This window comes from Poromitra crassiceps (genome assembly GCF_964638095.1).
Source record: "Poromitra crassiceps genome assembly, chromosome: 6".
Classification (NCBI taxonomy): Eukaryota; Metazoa; Chordata; class Actinopteri; order Beryciformes; family Melamphaidae; genus Poromitra; species Poromitra crassiceps.
In genome coordinates, this window is record NC_139627.1 from 21,185,482 (window position 1) to 21,212,878 (window position 27,397).

The window sequence follows — 27,397 nt, forward strand, 5'->3', positions numbered from 1 at the left end:
AACACACACACACAGGGTATCGATACTCGTCTAGACTTTTTTTCGGTTTTCTCCACAATTGTACTTGGCCAATTCCCCCCTGCTGTCCTAGTCGCTGCTCCACCCCTTCTGCAGACCTGGGGAGAGTTGTAGACTAGCACATTTAGTTATTTAACCTTTATTTCTCCACGGAGGATCCTTAACCCTTGTGCCATGTTTTAATATACTTAGGTTAATGTATTATGGACCATTCATCTGCAATAAAGGATCTCTGTGACTTCCCTCAAATTCCTTCTTGTAGCCCTCTGCTTACATGCTCACGCTAGTCAGTTAAACAAGCAAACACATTGATTCAGTCAGCTCCTAGATTACTACACACTGCCATTCAACTGATACAAGGCATCAACCTGTGAGGGTCCAATCTCCAAAGAGATTTCGGTTATTTTAATCCTCATTTGTGTCCTTCCTTCTCCTACAGCTTCCAGAAGGCTTTTTGCAGCCTGTATTTCTTATGACAATCTGCCGTCCACCAAAAACACCAAGCATGACGACTCAATGGAGATCCCATTTCAGCCCTGAGTTTGCTGCGAAACAGAAGGGATTCACTCTAGTCTAGATGCTTGTAAAAAGTGACAGACATGGCAGGATAATACTGGATTAAACTCACAGATTCTGCTCGCAATCATTTAAGCTCCAAGGCCTGCTTAAGTCAAACTACCGTAATCCAATCTGAACAGGGCTTTAGCCTGTTACGGCACTTTCAAGACAATAAATTATGGTCCCCCAGTATAAGTTTCACCCAATCTGCTATGGAGTTTATGAGTCTTGTAACTTCCATTGAGCTTTAGGGCTGATCAAAAAGCATTTGATTGAATTGTAGTATTATGTGTTCAGCCTGTTCCTCTGCTCAGTGGCCCATATCAACTTAAAAAAAAAAACAAGTTTGGAGCTTCTTCTTTTTATGAAACCGCCTGTTTGTTCTTTCCAGCTGTGGGCTTGTTTATGGGAGAATCTGTGGGCTGGTACACACAGTAGTGAAGGGGTAATTACCCGTGGAGCCCCCAGGGGGAGCCAGACTCCCAGCAGATGGACAGCCTGGCTGCTACACAGACAGAGAGGGCTGAGGGCTAGCCCCACCGTGTGGCAGCTGGAGTGCATTTTTAATAGTTGAGTAAAAAGTATGTGGGTCTCTTGCTGCTCATGTTGACTTGCAGGGATGTGTACGTGTGTAGAAACACCAGGGACACTTCATAGGAGATCAAACATGTGACACCATATTCACATATCAGGGTTTCCCACATCTTCTTAAAGATCAAATTCTATATAAGGAAGGAATATATACTGTAAATCCAAGCACTTTCCTTGACCCATCTCTATGTATATTTTCAAAAACGTTCAATGCCTTGAAACGCCCCCTCAAATTCACAAACTTTCATGGATTTCAGGGACCTGTGGGAACCCTGAAATATGTATTGTCTGTATATTGACTGAGCTGAGATCGGAGAGCTAACAGGATGTCAGTGGTGCCTTTTTGAAGCTCTGTACCTTTCCTGAGATCTCGATGCCGATCTCGTCCAACACCTGGTTGACGATGTCCTGAGATTCCTCCTCGTCCCCGGACTCGTCGAAGATCTCATCCAGAGTGTCGTTGACTGGAGGGGAGGGAGGAGAGGTCAAAGGTCAATCAACCAGGAGTCAAACTCATTGATTTTCAGTCACAGGTTGAACTTTGGAGTGAGATAGCCGTTGGCAACTTTTTGAAAAATGCCGTTGTGCATTCAAATGAGTAAACGTGTGTATTTGTGTGTGAGTTGGGTGGGCTGCCCCTGCATTTCGGACATTTGATTTATGGTCGCAGCTATTGCGAATTTGCACTTGTTTTTCAGCAAGATGAAAACAAGAATAAACAATAAATAGGTGATGATATGAATCAGTTTAAATCGCAATTGCAATATTCTGTCAAATAACCACAATTAGATTTGTTGTGTGAATATTGTTCAGCCCTACCATCCATCATGTTTTAAATTTATTACACAGTCAATATTGAACTGAAGCTTGACTTATATCGCAAATCAAATGTGTCAGAAAAATCACAATTACCGTAAATTCCGGACTATAAGACGCACCGGTGTATAAGCCGCGGGACCAAAATTGACTATTTTTTTCTTCTATAAGCCGCACCGGACTATAAGCCGCGGGTGTTTTGATGTTTAATTACCATATGAAAGGGTTCGTGCACAGAGAGGAATGTCGGGAAAGAGATCGCTGTTTGGGGAAGCTCCCATTTATTAACATTTCAACAAAACAAAACAAAAGTCAGGTCACTAATCCCCAGACAAAATCACACAACAATAGGCTACCGTATATGTGCAGCAAACCTGTAACCAGAGAAGTCAAGTCACTAATCCTCGTCTTCCTCTTCTTCCTGCGTACTGAAACCACCAAAGTCCTCATCTTCAGTGTCGGAAACGAACAGGTTCAGGGTGGCTTCGTCAACCACTCTCCTCTCTCCTTCAGGTGCCATGGCACGAGTCCGATACCTCACGAGTCCGACACCTCACGAGTCCGAAAAAAGAGGCTAACTTCCCCCAGACCCTAACCCAAAACCTAACCTCTCCCACCCCCACGCCTAAACCTAACATCCCCCAGACCCTAACCCAAAACCTAACCTCTCCCACCCCCACGCCTAAACCTAACCTCCCCCAGACCCTAACCCAAAACCATGAGGTGTCGGACTCGTGAGGTATCGGACTCGTGAGGTATCGGACTAGGGGGCAGTCCCCGTGGCGTCATCCTCTTCATCCCGCAGCAGTCCAGCGTTTTGGAACCCGTTGGTAATTGTGGATGTTTTCACACTCCTATAATATTCCGTGATCTTCCTTTGTGTGAATTCGCCGAAGTTTGTGATTTTCTCCTGATAGTCGGGAGGGAGTTGTTCAGTAGTTCTCCCCCGGACGGACAGTCCCTTTTGCCCAGGTTACGCGCGGCTGCTCTGTTTGATCGGCGGCTGCTCTCTTTTAATGCGAGATTGACTGCTTTCAACTTGAAAGCTGCCTCGTGTGAATTTCTGCGTACCTTCCCCATGGTAAGTGAGAGTGTTGCTTCTACTGCTCGTCTTGTTGTGAATATTCCTTGATCTTCCTTTGTGTGAATTCGCCGAAGTTTGTGATTTTCTCCTGGTAGTCGGGGGAGGGAGTTGTTGCCCGAGTGGCCGTTTGCTTACCGTAATTACCATATGTAAGTGGTCACGCACAGAGGGGATTGTCGGGAAGAGATGGCTGTTTGAGGAAGCTCCCATTTACCGTATTACAACATTTCAACAAAACAACATAACACAACACCACCGTTGTTTATTTTTACAGTGCACACAGTGTCCGCGGTGTGGTGAAAAGAGGGCAAGAGAGGAAATTAAAACAGAAGTGGATTTATAGTTAGAAAGAGTGCTAAAAAAGAGAGATTTTTTTTTTTTTTTTTTTTTTTTTTCTGAAAAAATCCATAGATAAGACGCACCGTTATATAAGCCGCAGGGGCCAAAAAACGGGAAAAAAGCCGCGGCTTATAGTCCGGAATTTACGGTAGATAATGGTCGAGTGAGTGTGTGTGTCCTTACTCATCTCCTCTGTCATGCCCATCTTCATGTTCTCCTTCTGGAAGTCCTGCATGGTCTTCAGGGTCTTCTGGGGGTCCATCTTCTTGTTGACCGCCTGCATGGTCTGCACACAGTGAGAGCACGTTAGAGCATGTCTCTGCTTTCTTACAGTCTTCACAGGCTATGAGGCTTTCCCTACACGTCCGCTCATTTTAAACAAACAATATGGATTATTCTTTCTTTCATAGATTTTTTTAATCAATATTTTCAGCTTTTTCTCACCAATTGTACTTGGCCAGGTTGTTGCTCAACCCCCTCTGCCGATCTGGGGAGAGTTGTAGACTAGCACATGCTTCCGCCGATACATTTGCAGTCGCCAGCCGCTTCTTTACACCTGACAGCGAGGGGCTTCACCGGCAGGACGTTGCGCATGGGAGGATCACGCTATTGCCCCCCAGTCCCCCTCCCCAACAAACAGGCACCCTGACTGACCAGAGGAGGCGCTAGCGCAGCGACCAAATTTTCAGTATCGATACTTTTGACAACCCTAGATATCGCAGAAAAAATCTCCCTATTTTTCACAGCCCAATGTTGGCAGGTATGACATGTTTACATTGAAATGACTTGAAGTCTGAAACTGGGGCTGCTTTAGAAACACATTGCAGCGTAAATTCAGTCTTGATGCTTACTGCCATGTGCAGTCACCCCCCAAAGGCCCATTCTAAGCCAGGGAAAAGCCTGCATGCTAAGCCACCACAGCTCCTTATAACTGGGGAGGAGAGCGCTACAAGATGTCAAAATATGAGGTTTTCCAGGAAAAGCTGCCAAGTGCATGTGTGTAAGCCATCTTTATGCATCTGTTTGACACAACACAATTAACACACGTTGTCTCACATAAGCACAGCTCCTCTCCAGTCCATGAAGCTTGAAGCGTTTTCTCAAAATCGCGTTAAAAATGCATTTACCTTTCAAAAGTGATTAACATTTGTGAAGATTATCCTGCTGAACACAAATGACTACTCCCATAAACTTTTGTTAACCACACAGACCTTATTTTATGCATTTAAGTGAAATCCCCATTCTAAAACAAAACCCCATTGACTTTTCCTCTGAAGATCCAACATGCTACTTCCGGACTTATTCCTGTGGTGCTCTATAACTGATAGGACATAAGCTAGGTTCCAAACTATTCCCTAGCAGCACACTTCTGTGAAAACCGCCTATAGTCCGTTAAATGGTGAACTACATATACAGTACCAGGCGTACTTTCTTATTGAAGGACGGCTGGAAGTCTAGACTGATACGTAGAGCGAAACAGGAAGTGAGGTCATGTTCCAAAGTATGGTCTTACCAGGCTAAAGGATTTATGGTCAGAGATAGGTGCTTTGGGTAACAGTATGAGGATAGTATGGGACTGGAACAACTGAACCCGATGTTACCCAAAATGACCCAAAGCCCATGCAGGCTGAGCGTCTCACCTTGGCGGTGGTGGACATGGCGCCGGCCATCTTCATCTGGGAGTTCATGACCTTGGTCTGCGTGGTCATGGAGGTGACCTTGGAGCTGACGGCGTACGTGCGGTTCTTCTGCTTCCTCACCTGCACCAGCTGCTTGGCCAGGATCTTACAGGCCTCCCGGTTCCCACTCTTAGCCATCTTCTTGATCTCTGCCTCCTGGAGGAGGAGGGGGAGGGGACGGGTTAGGACAAGAAGACTAGGTACACCTGCCTGCTTGGGGGGAGGGGACGGGTTAGGACACGAGGACTAGGTACACCTGCCTGGTTGGGACTTTTTTATGCTGTACTATGAGAAGGCTTTGAATTGTCTTTCTGATTTGTCTTGGGGGCAGGACGTTACTCTTTACAACATGCAAAAACTCTTTGCATGTTGTGGAAAAAAAGGAACAGACATGAAGAAAGAGCTAAGCTTGTGCTTCGAAATCAGGCCAAGCTGACGTATGGCTGTGACTTCTGGCAGTGACGCTGATCAGGCTAGCCTGAGCACTCAGCTCCTCTGGTTCTGGTTCTGCAGCTTGGGGGTTCTGACAGTAGCTCCTGTCTTCTTGGTTTGGTTAAGAGCCTTCCTGCTGGCGTTGGCACAATAGAGAGCCGCAGGGATGACGTATTTTTGTAGTCAGAACGCGGAAGTCCCGGACTTCCTGGTTCTTCACTGTTTCCGTCTATGGGATTTTTGAATGGGTTTTTGCCGCGATGCTTCAAATACGGTCTCTGGGCAACGCAAGATTAATCAAACGCGAACCAGAGTTCAGTCGGATAATCTTCACACATGAGGACCACTTTCATGAGTTTTGTAGCGTAAATGCGAAAAGTAAAAAGCTCAAGCTAAGCTAATCCAGAACTACACACTGTCGCATAGGCTTCCACGTCACGTCAGCACTCAACCTGGACTGTTGTTGATGTGTGCACTGATTACCCCGGGCTGAACCAGGTGAGGGAAAGAGAATTTCCATGTTCACCCTTTGAAGTGGTGACGTTATTGACGTATATATCCCCATCGACTCAACAGTGTAGTCTCATTTAGCCGTTTGCTAGCTAGCCGCCCTTTTAACGGCACGTAAAAGCTTCAAAACTCATAAAAGTGGTCCTCGTGTGTGAAGATGATATTACTAAACACTGGTTCGCGTTTGATTAAGCCAGCGTTGCCCAGAGAGATTATTAGAAGCATCGCGCCAAAAACCCATTCAAAAGTCCCATAGGCAAAAACAGTGAAGACCCAGGAGTGTTAGCATCGATGATTTCCGGACTCGTTCCTGCGGCTCTCTATGGGGCAGGAAACTCTTGACTTAAGCAGGAATAGAAGGAAATACAGTAGGAATGCATGATACATTATTGGCAATCATATTGCTATCGGCAGAAGTTAGTAATTTTTTAATATAATGGTGTCAATTCACTATGGAGTCAATCTAATTGAAGGCTGTGTTTGCAGATGTACACACAGAGTAAACACAGTCATGTGGCTCAGGCTGGAGACAGCGGCGAGCTAACACCCCATTAGCTTTGAGCTAACACACGGTTAGCTTTGAGCTAATACACTGTTAGCTTTGGTAAACAGGAGGAAATACGTGGCAGCCCACAGGGACTCTGTGTGTGTGTCTCCAGAGACAGACTGCAGCTGCGGGTGACTGTACTGTAAGCTAGCCATGCCTCAGAGCACGGCTGCAGCATCCTTAGCTTGTCTTGTTTATATGCCTATTGCCTACTGTATGTGTGTGTGTGTGTGTGTGTGTATTGTGTATGTGTATGTGTGTGTGTGTGTGTGTGTGTGCGTTGAGAGCTACCACTGCAGGGAAACAGGGCGATTAGAAATTACACTTTAATGATGCTTAAATGCTCCATGCTTGACTAGATGACATTATTTATTTGTTTTGTAACTTGTGAAACAGGTCAAATTGTCACTGGTTGTGGTGGAAACTGTCTCACGAAGAGAATCCCCAGCCTGTTTAAGTAGGTTAAACCATACTGATTTATTTGAAAGAAAATGTTCAATAAAAAAATAAAATATGGCATGTTTGACACAAGCTAAGTTGAAGCAGTTTTCTTGTTTTGCCCAGTGAATGTGTACCGTAAATTCCGGACTATAAGCCGCGGCTTTTTTCCCGTTTTTTGGCCTTTTTTGGCCCCTGCGGCTTATATAACGGTGCGTCTTATCTATGGATTTTTTCCAAAAAAAAAAAAAAATCTCTCTTTTTTAGCACTCTTTCTAACTATAAATCCACTTCTGTTTTAATTTCCTCTCTTGCCCTCTTTTAACAACATAACATAACATAACATAACACAACACAGGTAAGCAGAAAGAAAAAGACGAAGCAATCACGCCATGAATGAGGAAATGACTCACCTGCTGGAGGCTGGAGATACACGCTTGGGCTAAACTTTTACTCCGTGAAACACTATCGATTAAGTCCGACATCGCTCAGAGGTTTTGAGCAGCTTGAAAACAAGTTTGAAAACGTGCAGAAGTCCATCCACTCACTCACTAAAGAAACTAAGGCAACCGTGAACAGAGTTTATAATGCGGAAAAGCGCATCCGCGCACTGGAGGACAAAAACAACACAGTGAGTCCGAAAATGGATAAAATGCAAAATCGAAACCCTGCACACGCAGGTTGATGACTTAATCAGCAGGAGTAAAAGAAATAACATTCGCCTGATCAATGTAAAAGAGGAGCTGAGATTGGTGACATGGACGCTTTCGTGGCAAAATCCTGTGTTACATCCTGGACCTGAAGGAAGGCGAGAAACCACCAGAGGTGGACAGGGCACACCGGGCGCCTCGGCCACGTCCAGACCCCGGCCTGCCACCGAGGGCCATCTTCATCTGCCTACTCCGCTGGCCCGACCGTCAACTCATCCTCCAGGCTGCGGGGAAGAAGCCCCTCACCTGGGAGGGTACGCGCTTTTTCGTCCGGCAGGACCTCTCCGCGTTGGTGCAACAGAAACGCGCAACATACAACAGCATCATCGAGTCAATGGATATCGCTTTGGCGTACTGTACCCAGCGAGACTCGTCATAACCAGACCGGACTATCTTTAGCACTCTTTCTAACTATAAATCCACTTCTGTTTTAATTTCCTCTCTTGCCCTCTTTTCACCACACCGCGGACACTGTGTGCCCAGCGGCGGAACAAGAGCTCAAAGTGAAACTGCCGAATATCTTTTGAGTTGGACTGGTCAATAGTACTGTGAGTAACTAAAATAAAAAAATAAAAAACGGAATTCTCTCTTCTTTAGCACTCTTTCTAACTATAAATCCACTTCTGTTTTAATTTCCTCTCTTGCCCTCTTTTCACCACACCGCGGACACTGTGTGCACTGTAAAAAAAACAAAAAATACCATTAAAACACCCGCGGCTTATAGACCGGTGCGGCTTATAGAAGAAAAAAATAGTCAACTTTGAAGGTGCGGCTTATAGACCGGTGCGCCTTATAGTCCAGAATTTACGGTACATTTTGAAAAAGCATTGGGCCATCACCATAAGAGTAGGCATAATAATGTGTTATTTCGACTACAGGAGAGACTTGATTAGGGTTGGGTATGTATTAACGAGTCTGTTTCTGCGCATCGTTTCTGGTTCAATTCCAAATCATCGAGTGGCGGGGTCAAAACAGGTCACATGCTTATAGAGCTGAACAGTCACGTGACTTTCCGTGACGTTTCCTGCCCCAGAAGAGAGTTCCCCATTCATTTTCTCCACAGACATTTCGAAAAATCCATATACAACGAGTTTTACAGCTGGAACCAAGCCAACCTGTGACCTACTGGATTGTGAGTGACCATAAAACATTCGGTTTGGTGCAAAAACATTAAATAACAACGGGGGGGGAATCTAATTTAATTCCCCCCCCTGCTTGTTATTTTTTGTTGTCACGTTTTACGTTGAGCTCTATTACACAAGTCATATTCAGTCTTTCAGTCAGTCGTTCCATGGTGGTCCGTGTGTCCGCCCCTTAATATGTTCGGGTGGGAATTCGGACTTGTTTTGCATACAAAATTTGTTTATGAATCAATAAGTAGAATTTAAATTAAAATGTTGATTCCTTTCTGGAATCATCATTTTGGAACTGGTTCCAAATTTCAATGCCCGACCCCTAGACTTGATGTTCTCTGAAAATCGGGCGGGAAAAAAAGGACAAATATATCAGCAATAGGCAGAAAGAGTGGAAAATATCGGCAAACAAATCCAATATTGTGCATCCTTAGTGTCAGTGTTGAGAGAGTTAAACATTAGCTGTATTGATAACCCACTCAGCATAAGTGCTCTGGCAGTCAACGCACGCACACACACACACACACACACACACACACACACACACACACACACACACACACACACACACACACACACTTTGCCTGCTAAGCAGAACAGGGAAAATGCATATTAATGGCTGGCAGAGAGAAATGGAGCCCTAACAGAGTACAGACGCATGATGACAGTAATAACCGTCCTGTAACGACTGTCTTGTCATCTCATAACACTAGGAATCAACTAGGGTTGGGCGATTGGATGAATATATCGCCGACCGACGATTGGTTGATTCCACCGCCGGTCTGATTTTTTGGACGATGTTTGTCCTTTTATTTTGCTCATTTAATGGTCTAATTTATAACTAAATAACCTGTGAAGCGCTATTCAATGCGTGCGTGAATAGGAACTGTTGTTGAAGTTGAAAACGAGAGGAGAGAGAGAGAGCAGCAGCAGCCAGCGGGGAGGGGCCGGGGGACTTGGTGTGTGTGTGTGTGTGTGTGTGTGTGTGTGTGTGTGTGTGGTGTGTGTGTGTCCACTCCAGCACAGCTCAGAATCACAGGAAGAAAGTTGCCTATAAAAGCCAAGCCCGACCCTGGCAATAGCAGATAGCCTTCAGTGTTAGGTGTCTTGGGGTTTGGGTTGCAGACCTCTGTTACTCAGATTCTTAACTGGATGTGTCGATGCAAACGAACATGTTTGTGTTGTGGCCGCATGCATGTGTTGTGGTGTTCGTGTGACAATAAAAGACAGGGCTTGTCCCGTTACGAGAGTTTTTACATCAGATTGTTTCAGTTTTTCCGATAAAAGATGTCCTGCTCCGTGCATCAGCTGAGCCACGTGTCTTAAGCCGCCTTTGGTTGCTGTCCGATCGATTGGTGCAGAAAAGCCAGCAAGTCAATTCCTAAATGATAGGTTCAAAAGCTGTACGTGATTCTAAGGCATACTACAGTATGCAGCTCTTCCCTGTGTGGACTCCAGCTTGCTGTAACTCACACAGGCACACTGCACATGGCCCCTCCCCCCACCCCAATGCGAGAAAGACACAACGTGTTTGTGTGTTCGAGCGAGGTTGACAGTGAATGGGGAGAGCGAGCGGCGCAAAGCGGTGAAATGCAGGGATTAAAAGTTTTTTCTTCTGATAGTTTGACAGCAATTATTATGTCATATAAAAGCACAAATAAACACACACACCTCCAAACCATGGAGGTATAAGCTTCAAACACCATGCAAAACGCTCCTGTTTGGCAGGCTGCAAGCATCTCAACACTATGAATCTCTGAACTGGGAGAAGAGAGACCTGAGAGCAATGGGACCACTGCTGATGGGGGACGTATTATGGCTGTTTAGTTTACTGCCCTGTCAGAGGAGAGGAGAGGGGAGGGAGAGGAGACGAGAGGAGAGGAGAGAGGAGGGTGGGTAGCTTGTTGAAGGGGTGAGGGTGTGATAGATAGTGATAGATATAGATAGTACTCTCCCTGAGTAGTCTCTTAAAACAGGCTCCCACAATTTGCAAATGCTGCCGCCTACTAGGGGTGGGCAAAAAAAATAAATTCACTTACTTTTGTGTGTGTGTTACGTGAATGGCAATTAATATCAAATCGGCACCTAAGTATCGTGATAGTATTGAATCGGGAAATAGCAGCTCACACATGGAACAGTCTCCCATCACAGTGCAGAGACTGTGTCACTTATCGTTCTTTTAAAGTCAACTTAAAATCTTGGCTGAGTGACAATCAAGTATGCGACCATACCCTATAACATCTTGACGTGCTTTGTTTTATGCTTTGTACAGTTATCCCGTTATTTCATGTGATTTCTATTGATTTTATGAAGTGTGTGGCACTACAGGTAGCTACAGTGTCTGCTGTTCCTGCGTTCTAAATGTATTTTATGTATTTACAGTTGTTACCATCATACCTGCCCAGGGACTATGGTTGAAAATTAGCCAAGCTGGCTAAACTGGCACATTTACAGAAATGTTTATTAATGTGCACTGTTCCTGTAATTTTAAACTCAATAAATGAAATGAAAAAAGTGAATCGTCCCAGCCCTACTGCCTAGTGCCTAGTGCCTACCCGTCTGTACTTCATAGAGGAGAAAGTTGGTCAAAACAGATGTCAAGGCGGGACATCTGCTTATTTCTCCAATCACCTGCCTCGGTTTTGTTTACATGTGTCATGATGATTGGTCGAATACCATCAAACTTCCTTCTGGTCTGAAGTGTTTTTTCTTTGGAAGATGACAACTTTCTCTGGCCAAATTTTAACAGGCTGAAATACAGACTGTCTCTGGAGCATCTGAAGATTGTGGAAGAGAGACTGGCTTGAGAGACTCCTCCTTGAGTGATGCAGTGCACATACACTGGAGGGGCGCGGCCTGGTGAACACTGGGTATCTGTGTGTCTGTAGACTGAGAGCCAAAACACGCAGGTTTTCTTTCAACAATGGATGGATTATATCGTAGTAGGGCCGCAGTTAATTGAAATGTTATAAAAATTGCAATATGGCCAATTGCAATATCCAAACCGCAGGAGCTGCAATTATTCTTTTGAACGAGGTCAAATGTGTCACAACATAACGTTACCATTAATGAAGCTGAGAGATGTAGTGCTACAAATCATAATTCTCCAGACGTAAAGGAACATGCTTGTTTGGTCCAGATCCCACTCAAAATCACATCGTTTTAAACATTTTCAGTGAAAATAAAATGCAAAAATTCCCACTAAAATTGTGACTCATATCGCAATTGCAATATCTGTCAATATATAATTACAATAATACAATGAAAACAACTCACTGTGTTGCGAAACAATAAGAGCTCTAATACCTGTGTTTAAGACATGTTATGACCTTAAATTCTATTATAATAATATTAAAATATTGATTAAAATAAAAATATAATCATTAAAATATAATAATGTGATTTAACATGGATTCCCTGGGTTCCATCAGCTGGTTTGAAGTGAATAAACGTGTGTGTGTGTGTGTGTGTGTGTGTGTGTGTGTGTGTGTGTGCGCGTGCGTGCACTACACTTGGTGGGGGGCAACAGACGGTGATGATTGTGCTTAACTACAATATAGGTCATTTCCATTTCCTAGAGAAAGGATGTTTTATTCAGAAACAAAGCCTTAGAAAATGTAGACTAATTACTAATTAGCGGAACGCATTAATGAGGGATAAGAAGCTTTCTCCCCGGGGAGGTCGTTACATCCTGTCTGATATTTACTTAATACAACACAGGGGAGACGACAGCACCCCCCCCCACACACACACACACACACACACACACACACACACAGCTTTCATCTGAAGGGACGGGAAATATTCAACTCTTCTGTTCATACAACTGTACCGTGTGTGTGTGTGTGTGTGTGTGTGTGTGTGTGTTATGGAGTGTTTGCCTACGGGCTTTCATACAGCATTGATGCAATAATGTAGAAATCTAAAGAAAATGCCTTACATAGGAATATTTCATTCCCAAAAGCGCTTTGTGTGTGTGTGTGTCCCACCATTTGCTTCTCTTGTTTCTCCAGCGCTGCTCTGTCTCTGGTGATCTGTCTCTGCGTGCCACGCAGCTCCTTAGACTGCTCCTTGATTATGTCTGAAGAAAGAAAGAAAGAAAGAAAGAAAGAAGATAAATAATTCATACTTTTTAAAAGTACCCGTACATTATTAGCACAGAGTACTGAAGGCAAGAGACAAAGCTCTGGTGCTTTTTTGACCTGGAAAAAGAGCCTCTAACTCAGGGGTGCCCAATACGTCGATCGCGATCGACCGGTCGATGGCGAAGGTAGTGTGGTAGATCGCATGGCATTGAGGGGAAAAAATAAATAAATAAATTACATAGTGCCGTAGTGAGGATGGATGATAGGCTAATAGGCCCATTTGCCACTTGATTGACGTACAGGTAGCCAGTCAGATCTCATCTATACTGCGCATGCAAAAGTTAGCAGCCTATCATCCATCCTCACTATGGCATTTGCCACTTGATTGACGTACAGGTGCGCCAGTCAGATCTCGCTGTGGCAGCCAAGTTTGTATATATATATAAATAAATATGTTTGGTAGATCACTTTGACTTGGTCATTTTAAAAGTAGCTCCCAAGCTGAAAAAGTGTGGGCACCCCTGCTCTAACGCCATAGTCATGTAGCCTGGTTAAAAGCACCTGGATCCATGAACTCACATTCTGTTTCGTTTTGTGGATCCGTCTGGACTCAGTGCTGTGCAGTGTGCACCGTCATTTCATTGGGTGGAAGTAGTCAGTCCTTCAGCCAATCAGCGTCAGATCCAGTCAAATCCAAATCCACTCGCAAGAACTGCGAAATAACATATTTTCCGCCGAGAAACTCCACTGGTGCATACTCCTGTTAGTACTTGTTTAATTGTTTATTGAGTCTATTTCTGATATAACTGCACTTATGGCTGTTTAACCTCGACGAACGGTTGTTCACGTTACTCCTCGAGCTGGAGAGCTATGGAGGCAGCCATTACTGTTTTGCCAGTGGCGTTCCTGATTGTTATGATGTCAACTATGAGGCAGGTCCCTGATTGGCCATTAGAAATGAGTAGTTTCTGAAGTTTCTGAAGTTTCTGAATATCGGGCTAGCCCGATATTCAAACTGCATCGTCAATTCATAAACTCATTGCCTCTTTGCCTGAGATTGCGCTCACTTCAGAGCATTTCTATGAGGGGGCGGGCTTCGGTCTTCCCTAACCCAGAGGTTCTCAAATGTTTTTCAGCCAAGGACCCCTTACAAGATAGAAAATATACCGGGGACCCCCTCATTCTGATTTGTGATTTTGGGCTAAGCTTAATTGTTTCCACGGTAACGTGCTTGACTTTTAATTTGATAGGTTTGTTATTAGAATGTAATCCATGAACCATTTTAGATTTAAAGCATAAACTATTTTCGTTGAACTATGAAGATTTTGCAAATTTTTATTTTTTTTACATTACATTTACATTACGTCATTTAGCAGACACTTTTGTTTTATCCAAAGCGACTTACAATATCAGAATTTGTCAACATAGGCGATGGGCCCAGCCGGCGTATCTGCTTTAGTTATTAAAAGCAATGATCCTCATCGAGGGAGAACCCAGCCCTCTAAAGTTGCGAATATTATTTTCATCTTAATCAGATTCCGTTTGTTGCCACTCGCAAATTGTGCGAGCCTTTCCAAAACCAGAGTTTAAAGTACGTTACATTTGCAGGCAAATGCTGCGACCTACTGGCCGGTAGAACCAATAGCACACCAAGATACTGTTGGAGGGACGTCATTGACCTATCAGAGTTCGTTACGTTATCATACGGCTCTACTCTTCCTCCCCGAGACGAGTTGGACACAACAAACAAAACAACATGATATATAGCAGCAGCTGCATCACTATACATTTGAGCGTAAGTATTAATGGTTTGCAACTTGTTTGTGTTGTACAGCATTTTGTTCAAACATATGGTGACGTTGAATCAGTGTTAGCTTTAGCGCTAGTTAGCTAGCACACGCTAGAATGGGCCTGCATAGCCATTTCTAACTAGCTAGTTTTTCTCGAATTGATATAACGTTAGCATGGAACCATCTCGTTTTGACAGTGGGGAGATGATGTTAGCTTTTAGGTTGATACTAAACCTTCAGATCTTTACTACCTAACATCAGAAAAGCTAGTCACAATGCAGGCTGCAAACTCACCGTTAGCGTTAGGTGACAGCAAACTTTTCATACCAAAATAGGAGGATTTCTGAGTCGTTTGATTTCTGCCCTGGTATCTGTCACCTTTTTCACTCTCCATGACTTTGCATCCCTGAATATGAAGTCAGTTAGATTTATGGATCACTGCACCAAAACTTCTGATATGCATACATGAACCACCATCATTCAGTCAGTCAGTCAATTAATCAACAACTGTATTAATCCAACTCGTTTTGAATAGTTTGTTGATGTAACAAATAGTAACATAAAAAGCAGATACACCAAATAGCTCAAATGTGAAAGAGAATCTATAAATGTTGATAAATGAAGATGGCTGTGAACCCAAAATAAAAATAATTACAATATTGTGACCCAGAGTTTAACTAAACTTCTGTGGGCACTGGACAGGGCTCTGCTAAGCACTGCAGTGTATGAGATTAAAAAGTGACTTCTTCTGTTTTCTTTGCAGGTATATTTCCACCAATTCCAATGGATCTGTGTCCTGTCAGAACCCTCAACTGCAGTGTCCTGCAATACAGAACCATCTAGGTCACACATGGGCCGGACCCGGCCCCTGGACCATCTCAATCCGGCACCCAACGTCCTCAAAGGAAAACAAAACAATGCACAAAAAGTCAATAAAAGACAGCATCACGTTAATAAATCTAATCCGCTACAGCCATTTGATTTGTATCACTATGATATCAGGAGATTAACAGGAGAAATTACCAATCACAGCGGGAGAGAGGGTTACAAATAGAGAGACCCCCATGAAAATCAGGAGTGTTGGCAGTTATCAGTCCAATGTGTTGCACTTCGCTTACTTTATATTATGTAAGTTAGTATGGCCCACTGGAAAAAAAATGTCCCACCCCTGATCTAGGTTGATAGACTTTCAGATATCAAGTATCTTGGTCAACAGGCTGGCATAAGTAATGTCTCTTATAATGATCATTAAAACTGATTTGGTGACACAAAGTATTTAACACTGTTTCATTATTTGCATCATCAAACATAGCTATCAAGAGGTTTTGAGGTGTCTTCAGTGACCAGTAGGGGTGTCACAATATATCGTCCCACGAAATTTCGCGATAGTAAAACGTCACGATATGTATCGTTGAGATGAAATCTCATATCGTGAAAAAAAAAAAAAAAAAAAAAAAATTTTTTTTTTTTTTTTTCCAAAAGTAGACAAAGAAACGTCTTTGTTTGTTGAAGTTCAATGTGTGGAAAGTAGTTCAGTTGAACAAGTCTCTGAAGAGACACATGAGAAGTTATACAGGAGAGAAACCATTCAATTGAGTTTCTGGCAAAACTGTTTACTTGACAGGAAAAACTGAAGATGCATAAAAAATAGACTAAGAAAAGTCTTGTTGTTTGAGTTTGAAGAAAAACTGAAGATGCATAATGAGAATTTATACTGCTGAGAAACCTTTTAGTTCAAAGTAAATAAGTGACGGTGTAACTCATTCTATTTCAAGATAAGCCTTATCTCCAATCTCATGTTTTTTCTAGTTGTTATTGTAATAACAATTTCCCACAACAGCATGTTTTGTATTTGTGCATTTCAAATAAAATACTACTTTTCCAGTCATATATTGTCATTATTCAAGTTAAAAAAAATATTGTTAAAATCGTATCGTATCGTATCGTTATCGTGAACCCAGTATCGTGATACGTATCGTATCGTGAACTGAGTGTATCGTGACACCCCTAGTGACCAGCTTACTGTACCAGGTCACTCTTACCAGAAGTGACTACGCTGTTGTCTGTTAGCCAAATATATTTCCAGGCTGTTAGATTATAGATTATCTGACATCAGCCATCTTGATAGATATTCCAGTCATTGTTTTAATTTTGCAGAGTTGTTGGCTGATTTGTTCTCTCTTTAGTTGAGATGTTTTGCATGAACTGTAATACCATCTGATATTTTCAGTGTTCCTGCAAAAAAAATCATCCACAATTCATTTAAACAGATGGACATTTGCTGGTCTCAGTTCATTTATTTTCACGGCTCAAACCTTCAGATTTGTTGAAATACTTGATCTATAGAAGTTAAAATAAAAAGACTGCATAGGAGTTATGAGTGTGCAATCTGTTTCTTTTATTTACAACTTAGAACACACTACAAAACATGAAAAGCCACTTTTGCCTGCTCCTTGGTTGACCGTGCAGATGTATAAACATGACAATTAAGCAAAGAAGTGATTTTATATTTAAACTGAGGTTCTAATTACATTTGAAGACCCAGACAGTAGTCTACATCATGATAGCAGAAACGGGCAGCTACAGATGCACTCATTTGGCTTCCATCAGGTCATCCTGTCATTGAAGGTTGGAGGCAGTAGATTCTTGCAGACAACAGTGAGCCATGTCAGCCTGGTTTTGCAGCATGTCAGATTTTCAAACCTGTCCAACAAATCAATATAAAATATCAAACAATGTTGCTGCCTGTCCAAAAATCTATAAGTAAGTCACATTGGTTAATTTTAAGTAATTTTAATTAAAATGTTTGTGTTATTAATACAAATGTAACGTTACTCTAGATTAGAGACTAGTGAGCAGATTACTAAAATATACTGTAGTTGAGGTAATAGCCACATTTTTTAAATGAGGTTGATAGTTTACCCAACTAATTTACCAACCATTACACCCCTGCCTGTAACGTTAGTTAAATATGCTGGCTGCTGTTTATTATGTTGGTATTTCTTTCTTTCTTTCTTTATTGGTTTATTGTGACGGGACAATGCACATTAATGGACATGTTCAGAAATACAGAAGCCTCTATATACAAAAACATGTAAATATGCCGGAGTTAGCTAATGCTAATTTACATCCGTTGTCCCCAATAAATATCAAAACAGTCACTCATTTCATTCATTCAACGCACAGACTGAAATATACATGTAACGTGTCATCGCAAAAGATACCACAGCATTACAGACATCAAAATTACAGCAAAACACAGACAGGATGTACGCAACAAACTGATATACCTGTAGCGTGTCATCGCAAGAGATACCACACATTACAGACATCAAAATTACAGCAAAACACAGACAGGATGTACATGCAGCATGTCAGTGCTAAAAGAAGAATACTACACCTTCCATTCGACAGGTTACAAGATAACAATACATAGAAACAATATGAAGGCTACTCTACTCTCTCTTAAGTGTTACACTTAAGTGGTGAAGTGCCTAGTGCAGGAAGAGAAGAAGATTTGGAAGGCAGCTATTAAGCTAGTGTTCACAAATTTGGTTTGTTTTAAGCCATATTTTGAGCTGGCTTTTGAATGCCGCAAAAGTGGGGCTTTCCCTAATAGCCATAGGAAGTGTGTTCCAGCTAGTGCTGCCATTGATTGACCAGGTGTTTTTTGAGAACGTGGATTTTCTAGCTTGGACTTCGCAGTCCCCCCTAGCTGCTGCCCTTGTGCTCAAATTTCTATTCTTCCTTCTAATGAACTCCCCTAGAGGAGGAGGAGCCAAGCCGTGTAAACATTTATAGATTAGACACGTGCTTTTAAATGTTCTAAAATTGTTAAAGCTAAGGAGCTGATATTTCTCTAGGATTTCACAGTGATGATGTGATTGTGGTTTTTTGTCAAACACCTTGATGGCTTTTTTATAGAGCTGTTCAAGGGGTTTGAGCACAGTGACACCAGCGAAGGACCAAACAGTGGAGCAGTAGTCTATGTGAGAGAGGATCATACAGTGGAGATAGGCTTTAGCCGCATCCGTTGTGATAAAGGGCCTGATTTGTTTGAAATTCTGTATGTTAAATCTAACTGTATTGGACACCTAATATAGTTAATCACAATAGCTAGCGTTTTAGTCCAAGTGACAGACCAAGGGAAGCATAGCCTACAGACTGATCAGTTAGTGCTCATAGCGTTGTACTGCATTGACTAGCTCACAAAAGTTGCTAATGAAATAAACAGACTTTGAAAGGGGTAACGTTAGTTGTAAGGGCAAATTTACCAAAGAACTTACCATAAATTAGTATTTTATCTGGCGTGGCGTGCCCCACTTCCAAGCCACCAGAAGCTGCCGAACCTTCACAACTGACGTCACGTCTTAACACCGAATTGCTGGCTAAGTTAATATTATATAAATTAATACAAATCATAGTAAAGTGCCACTGAAAATCATTCCAAAAAGTTAACAGCGTGTGATGTTGTGGTGTTTGGATTTGACAGTAACCAGGAACTACAAGAGCAACGTGAACCACGTGATACTTTTCCAAGCCCGCTATTGGATGATAAGTACAAATACGTCATGCATGGGGGACCCTAAACATAGCTGTCTGCTCTCTTTACCGGAGAAAATGCAAGTTGACAGAGTTAGCGATCACAAAATATGGCAAGAAAGAACGGGTGGCAACAAATTTATTTTCATTTGTTGAGACATGTCTCAGTTGTTAATAAAGGACTGGGTTTTCCCTCGGTAGGGATCGTTTAAGTGCACGAAATCTCCGCTGGGCCCGCCGCCTAACAGTACAGAAAACCACTATGCAACACAATCAATGACAGCCAAGATATTTTGATAGACTAGCACCATGTAGGAAGTAGTTTGAGAAGGAATAAGTAACATGTAGCATTTTATTAAAAAAAAAAAAAAAAAAAAAAAAAACATTTTTTTTTTTTTTTTTTTTACTTGAAAACTTTTCCCGGACCCCCTGGCAAAGTGCCACGGACCCCTGGGGGTCCGCGGACCCCCATTTGAGAACCACTGCCTAACCAATTGGCAGAGCAGCTGCAGCAGTCTTGCTAGTCACAAGCACAAGCTAACGTAGCTAGCTAATGCTAGCCAGCTTCTCCACGTTAAGCAGCTAAAGTCGGCCGACTTTGTACTTGTCGTTTAAATGTAAGTCTTATCGTACACTGCAGTAACTATTAAGACGTTCGTTAAAATTAAAAGTACAAAGTCGGCCGCTTAACGTGGAGAAGCTGGCTAGCATTCGCTAGCTACGTTATGTTGTGTAATCTTTATGCCTCTAAGATCACATAATGACGAGAGGGAGAGCAGAATATCAGTAACGTGCTTTACTCTTTACTTTACGTCTGACCAGGAAGTTACATGTCCGTCACATAAACCAGTCCATGCGGCAACATCAACCTCGGAGCAGCCATGCTAACAGCTAACTAGAGCCATATGAAATCCGCATTGACCAATAAAAATGTAATCAACTGTAAAACGTGGAATACTGCAGAATTTGACATATAATTGGGCTGAAATTCAACAATTCAACAGGCTAAACTGTAATAAGTTTACAAGTTATATCAGCAGTAATCATGGGTTCCTTTATCGCAAAATAACTGGGATGTGGAGGCTAAATGACATCACATCCGTTTTGTTAGCGTTCCATTTGCAGAAAACTTGAGCTGGGAAGTTCACCGTTCATTGGTCAGATCCAGTCGCTAGCCAGGCTAGCCATTGTTAGCAATAACAATTGACAACATGGCATTTCGCGGCATTTTGCGCATACAAACACTGCAGCCTCATGTCCACACAGATAGAAGTTAGGCAGTGCTGTGTGTACAGCTGATTTAATGAGACACAAACAAAACAGAAGTGCTAAACAATATTACTATGGTTACTACTACTGTTGATTTTTGAGGTTGGGGCTGCTGAGGCTCCTACGAGTTTGGAATGGGAAATACCAGCTCTGATGACGTCACCGCCCAGCTCATGACCTTTGAAGTTGTAAGATTACCAGTCCTCAGTTATAAAGGAATGCATGACAACATACCATTGATTCATGCCTGGGATCAGCCATTTTACTCTTCTTCTACTATGAACTGAAGTTCATTTCACAGCATCTCAACAGTGACTACTTTACGATAGTGTCCCTAGTGGTGGACTACTGTAGAATACATGTAAATGACAGGACACAGATGTCTGTCTGAAGTTAATGTTTTGTTCACAATTTCTTTACTTGAAGCACACAATGAGAAGCTTACAGCCTGTTCACACAGGACGCCGAAGCAACGCTCAACCTAAGCTCTACCTACGCTGAACCCACAAGTTTCATATAGGGGTCCTTGTTAACAGGCGAAGCCGTTCGCACCACCTGCGCACGTGTCACGCTGAAGCCACGCTCACTCTTGCTCAAGCAATCATTCAGAATTCACACCTATTCCAAGCGTGACGCGTGCTGAAGCCGAGCATTGATCTGTCAAGCCAGGCATGAAGTCAATGAGAGTTTGTGGGCGGGTTCAAGGCGCTGAGTAGGCGCTGAGAGGAAAAGAGAAGGCTTCTTGTGTGAACGGTTAAGCGTGAGCCTGCCTCAAGCTTCAGTTCTGCTTACGTTAAGGCGTCTTATGTGAACAAGGGCTTATAAGCACTTTACAAACAAAAATTTAAAATAATTTTTAAATTATGTTTTGTACATCTACTGTATTTCTGACTTTTAGCATTTGTTAGAAATAGTGCATTGTTGTGTAAATTTACTTCTTATATCTTATTAAATTCTGGACATTTATTCATTCCCACTTATTAGACACTATTTCTGATGGAAAAATGAACGTAAAAAGCCAAACACAGAATGCAGAAATGTTTTAACAAAAAATGAATTTGAGAAAAAAATCTAATGTTTGTTTATTATATCGCAATCGCAAATCACAATATTGTCCACAATAATCACAATCGTACCTTTTCCCAAAATCGTGCAGCACTAGTAAGGACACATATTGGAACTGCTAACTCTAATACCGTAAATTCCGGACCATAAGGCGCACCGGTATATAAGCCGCAGCAGCAAAATTGACTGTTTTTTACATATATAAGCCGCACCGGACTATAAGCCGCGGGCGTTTTGATGTTTAATTACCATATGTAAGGGTTCGTACACAGAGGGGATTGTCGGGAAAGAGATGGCTGTTTGGGGAAGCTCCCATTTATTAACATTTCAACAAAACAAAACAAAAGTCAGGTCACTAATCCCCAGACAAAATCACACAACAATAGGCTATATGTGCAGCAAACGGCTGTAACCAGAGAAGTCAAGTCACTAATCCTCGTCTTCCTCTTCTTCCTGCGTACTGAAACCACCAAAGTCCTCATCTTCAGTGTCGGAAACGAACAGGTTCAGGGTGGCTTCGTCAACCACTCTCCTCTCTCCTTCATTGTCACTCAAAACCAACGAACTCCTCTTCGACACCGGCATCGAACAGCCTCTGAAGCCTCTGACGTCCCTCAGCGCCAGCTGTGGCGGCGTCATCCTCTTCATCCCGCAGCAGTCCAGCCTTTTGGAACCCGTTGGTGATTGTGGATGTTTTCACACTCCTATAATATTCCGTGATCTTCCTTTGTGTGAATTCGCCGAAGTTTGTGATTTTCTCCTGGTAGTCGGGAGGGAGTTGTTCAGTAGTTCTCGCCCGGACGGACAGTCCCTTTCGTCTCATGAATCGGAAGCACCAAGATGGGCCACCTATGAAATGTTCAATTTTCATTTCGGTGGCGACTGTTTTGGCCTTCAGTCGGATCTGCACCGTGGAAACGCCTCGGCCGTCTGCTCTCTGGGTCAACACCCAATCTTCAAGGGAATCTTCAAGTTCGGGCCATCTGCTTTTATGACCTCTGAAGGACTTTTTGGTCTTCTTGCACTGAGACAGTTCCTCCTGCTGCACCTTCCAACGCCTCACCATTGACTCGTCGATGCCCAGGTTACGCGCTGCTGCTCTATTTCCCTCTTTTAATGCGAGATTGACTGCTTTCAACTTGAAAGCTGCGTCGTGTGAATTTCTGCGTACCTTCCCCATGGTAAGTGAGAGAGAGTTGCTTCTACTGCTCGTCTTGTTGTGATTCCGGGCTGCTGATGAACTTTGAACCGGTAGGAGTAACCGGTTGATTTCCGCCAATGATGTCAAGTCTTTCATACACAAAGGCAATTCAAGGTGCTTTACAAAAAAATAATCGAAAAAACAAGCAGCAAAGCAATGCACATAAAATGTGCTGATGAAGCTGTGTAACCTGTAAAATCCATCGATTTTGGAGGTCACCGAGTGGCCGTTTGCTTACCGTAATTACCATATGTAAGGGTTCACGCACAGAGGGGATTGTTGGCTGTTTGAGGAAGCTCCCATTTACCGTATTACCGTAACATTTCAACAAAACAACATAACACAACACCACCTTTGTTTATTTTTACAGTGCACACAGTGTCCGCGGTGTGGTGAAAAGAGGGCAAGAGAGGAAATTAAAACAGAAGTGGATTTATAGTTAGAAAGAGTGCTAAAAAAGAGAGATTTTATTTGTATTTTTTTTTTTTTTTCTGAAAAAATCCATAGATAAGCCGCACCTTTATATAAGCCGCAGGGCCAAAAAACAGGGAAAAAGCCGCGGCTTATAGTCCGGAATTTACGGTACTTGAAAAAAAAGTACTTGAAATAGCGATGTCAACCGTTAACGACCGATAATACAGTAATTTTGACCGATTAATACAGTTATGTTATAGTTACCAAACGGTAAAAATAAATAACAATACACAAGGCTAGGTCGAAAACTAGCATAGGGCCAGCGCGAAAAAGCATTGACGAGCCTGTTAGTGGCAAAAGTATGAAAGATACTTACTTGTCTAACATATTTCATTGCAGGATGATGTTGTGTGTTGGTGTAGGCTACACCTTAAAATCAAATAGCCGACGTGTTTGATTTTAAGATATTTTTTACCCCAAAAATAAATAGGCTATTTACTAGAGATGGGCCGATACCATTTTTTTCAGACCGAGTACGAGTACGAGTACTTAATTTTGGGTACTCGCCGATACCGAGTACCGATACGAGTACTTTTTGTTTTTGTTGAGTAACCACTTATTTTACCCCCTTTTTTCCCCCAATTTCATTTCATTGTCATGCCTTGTACTTTTAATGATACTGTAATGTTCAATTACCACAATGAAAATAATAACACTGCTGATTCTTAAGATACTGTTTATTTGTTTACAGTTTCTTTACCTTCTTTAAGCAGCACACACCAGCACAGCCAAAACCCAAAACAGAATTGAGTACAACAGTATGTTAAATAATAGTAAACAGTCAAATAAATGCTTAGTAGTCACTCTCTGTAACTCTCTCTGTAACTCTCTGAGTTTTTGTATTAATTGTAATACATTAAGGTACAAAATATAAAACAACTTTCACTGAGTTTTAAACCAAGGAGGTCCAGAGTACTCGGGCCAGAGTATCGGGACGTTCTCCCGATACCGATACGAGTACTTGAGTACGGTATCGGAGCCAAGTACCGATACCAGTATCGGTATCGGCCCATCTCTACTATTTACCTGCCCTGTTTAGCCCAATGTTTTTGTGTCTTTTAATCAATCACCTAAATATCACATTATATTATCATATATTCTCTTAATTGTATTATATGATATAATTTGATATTGTAATGAATATCTTATAATGTATAATATATCATCTATATATAGATAAATGTATAGATAGCCTATATACAATTGGATCTGATCAGTGTTGTAGCTACATTTCTAAATGTTATTTAAGGGGTAAACAAAATCCAAGAACATATTGAATACTAGAAAATCTGGCCCTCACAAACACAACAAAGAAAACATCATCATGCAATCAAATCTGTTTGAAAAGTCTGTAGGTGAATGATGCAATTATGTATTAGAAAACCCGACTGCTTGTCTTTCTTGGCGCAAGGCACTCTGGGTATTAGTGTAGTTATAAAAGCAGCGCTGCCGCCATTTTGGCCTTAAAAACATTAGCCGCAGGCATTGACTGTGTCCACTAGTCTGTCCAAAATGACGGATTAGCTGTGTGTTGGATCTTGGATTGTCAGTTAACAGCTGAGGAGGCGCAATGCGCTGGATGCGAGGCAGTGTTGGATAGGTACGTTACAACCTGGATTATTTTGGACCAGAAAACGTCAAACTGGTGAGTAAAGTAAAGCTGGAAAGTGGAAACAGTTTGCAAAATGCTCTGGAAGGAGTCACGTTTCCTGCATTTCCTTTGCTATACCGCAGCGTGCCACCCAAAGGATGAGGCTTCCTCGGATTGTTGTGCAGATGACCAGATCGGTTCGCAGATCGGCACGCAGATAGAGTGGACATGTAGGCTCTACAGGGCTGCGCTAGCGCTGGCCCAAAAATACAAACATTACAGGTACTTTTTTCCTGTTTGACGGAGCGGCTGCAGAGGAACTGTTGCTGACAGAAGTACAGTGATTTGCCAGACTGCAAGCCCCAAAGCAACTCTCACAACCCGCCAAAGCCCATTTCCCCCAACCCGCCGCACAATGCAATTCAAAACAGCCGAATTGTGTGGAAAATCACTCAATCTGGCAACATGGCGTGGTCCCTCAGAGATCATGGAAGAGTTTACTGTTTACAGTTTACTGACCTGGAAACTAGTTAACGTTTGCTAGCTAAACAAAATAGCACCCTCTTGGCCATATCCTGTTTGTAGAATGTGAGCAGGAGGTAACAACTGGGCCATCCGGCCTGTGGAAACGAGTTTAGCCATGGTGAAGTTGTTTCTGTGTGTGTGTGTGTGTGTGTGTGTCTGTCTGTCTGTCTGTCTGTCTGTCTGTCTGTCTGTCTGTCTGTCTGTCTGTCTGTGTGTGTGTGTGTGTGTGTGTGTGTGTGTGTGTGTGCTTGTGTGTGCGTGTCAGTCAGTGTGTGTGCGTGTGTGGCAGTCGGTGTGGGTGTGTGGCAGTCAGTGAGTGTGTGTGTGCGTACGTTATAAAATACACCAAATGCTTTAAAAGACGGAATGTGTTGGGAGTCGGGACTACAGCTCGCACTACGGCTCATCTTTTGAGTTTATTTTCTGCTCAGTATGAAAACTACCAATAGAGTTTATGGTAAATCTAGCATACTAAATGAGGTGCAATAAAAGGCATCATATGAGAGAATAGCTATGTCCCTGAGTCACACATTCAACCGTGGTTTATGAGTGAGGGCATACACAAGCAATCACTGTCATACACACACTCCTACTATCTCGGAAACGCACGGACGCGCGCGCACGCACACAACCTTATAAAAATGCAGTGGGCACATCTTTCACTGAACCAAGTGTGGATTGGATTTCAACTACAGAAATCCAATCCACTCAAATCAACTTTATTAACCTAAATAAATAAATAAATAAATAAATTATATATATATATATATATATATATATATATATATATATATATATAGAGAGAGAGAGAGAGAGAGAGATGTCATTTCAAGTGTTGAAAACTAGAAAATAAAATGAAATTTGACTAAGAAAAAGATGAAAAATCGGTGGACACGTCAAGATGGATATTTTAAATGGGAAAGGTGAGTACGGTATGTTTCTAAGCAAATGACTCTGATCTTGTGATCTGCATTCTGCACTGATATGAGTTCTGCAAAGTTACTCTCACACTTACTGTAATCAGTAGAAAACCCCTTTGGGGTGAAAATGGAAAAACTCAACAAAGTAGAAGTACCGAAAACGCTCCTCCTCTCTGTAGGTGAGTCCACATTAAGCCCAGATGTCTGACCTCTCTGTAGGTGAGTCCACACAAAGCCGTGGAGATGTCTGACCTCTCTGTAGGTGAGTCCACACAAAGCCGTGTCGATGTCTGACCTCTCTGTAGGTGAGTCCTCATAAAGCTGGTAGAGATGTCTGAGAGCGTTGAACCACTTGCGAGAGCGAAGCCTGTGTACGTAACAAGGTGACGTACCAACGACGTCTGGAAGTGGGAGGGATATCGCCCTACAAATATGTGTGATCTCGCCCTCGCCAAACCACGAGATAACACTGCGCCCATCCACCCCACCCGGGGCGACGCCAGGCTGCACGCCATGCCCAGAGAGCCAGGGAGGAGAGGAAAAAAGGAAGACACGATTGGAGAGATGGGGACCGCTCGATGCCACAGCGGAGAAGACCTGACAGCAGCTTGGCTTTGACTGAAGGTAGGGCTGGGCAATATATATCAAAATTATATCGATATTGTGATATGAGACTAGATATCATCTTAGATTTTGGATATGGTAATATGGTGATATGACACAAGAGTTGTCTTTTCCTGTTTTCAAAGGCTGCATTACAGTAAAGTGATGTCATTTTCTGAACTTACCAGACTGTTCTAGCTGTTCTATTATTTGCCTTCACCCACTTAGTCATTATATCCACATTACTGACGATTATTTATAAAAAATCTCACTGTGTAAATATTTTGTGGAAGCACCAATAGTTATTTGATTTTGTTCATATCGGCCAGCCCTAACTGGTAAGTCGCCGATATCGACACGGGAAACTGGAATGACAATGATGGGGGGGAAGGGGGGGGGGGGGGGGGCATTTGCAATGAAGAAATTTGGTTCCACTATAAAGTCTACATTAGTAATAGTAATAGCGCTGGTTTTACT

General features: G+C 42.5%; 1 protein-coding gene across 1 annotated transcript in view; it reads right to left on the reverse strand.

Moving 5' to 3' along the window:
* chmp2ba (charged multivesicular body protein 2Ba) overlaps positions 1–27,397 on the reverse strand; it is a 31,090-nt gene that overhangs the window by 2,366 nt on the left and 1,327 nt on the right. The window contains exons 2-5 of the mRNA XM_083638782.1: positions 12,845–12,936; positions 5,047–5,241; positions 3,590–3,692; positions 1,525–1,631 (exon numbers count right to left, since the gene is read on the reverse strand). Of these exons, the coding sequence (XP_083494908.1) occupies positions 1,525–1,631; positions 3,590–3,692; positions 5,047–5,241; positions 12,845–12,936 (497 nt within the window). The remainder of the gene's footprint in view (positions 1–1,524; positions 1,632–3,589; positions 3,693–5,046; positions 5,242–12,844; positions 12,937–27,397) is intronic.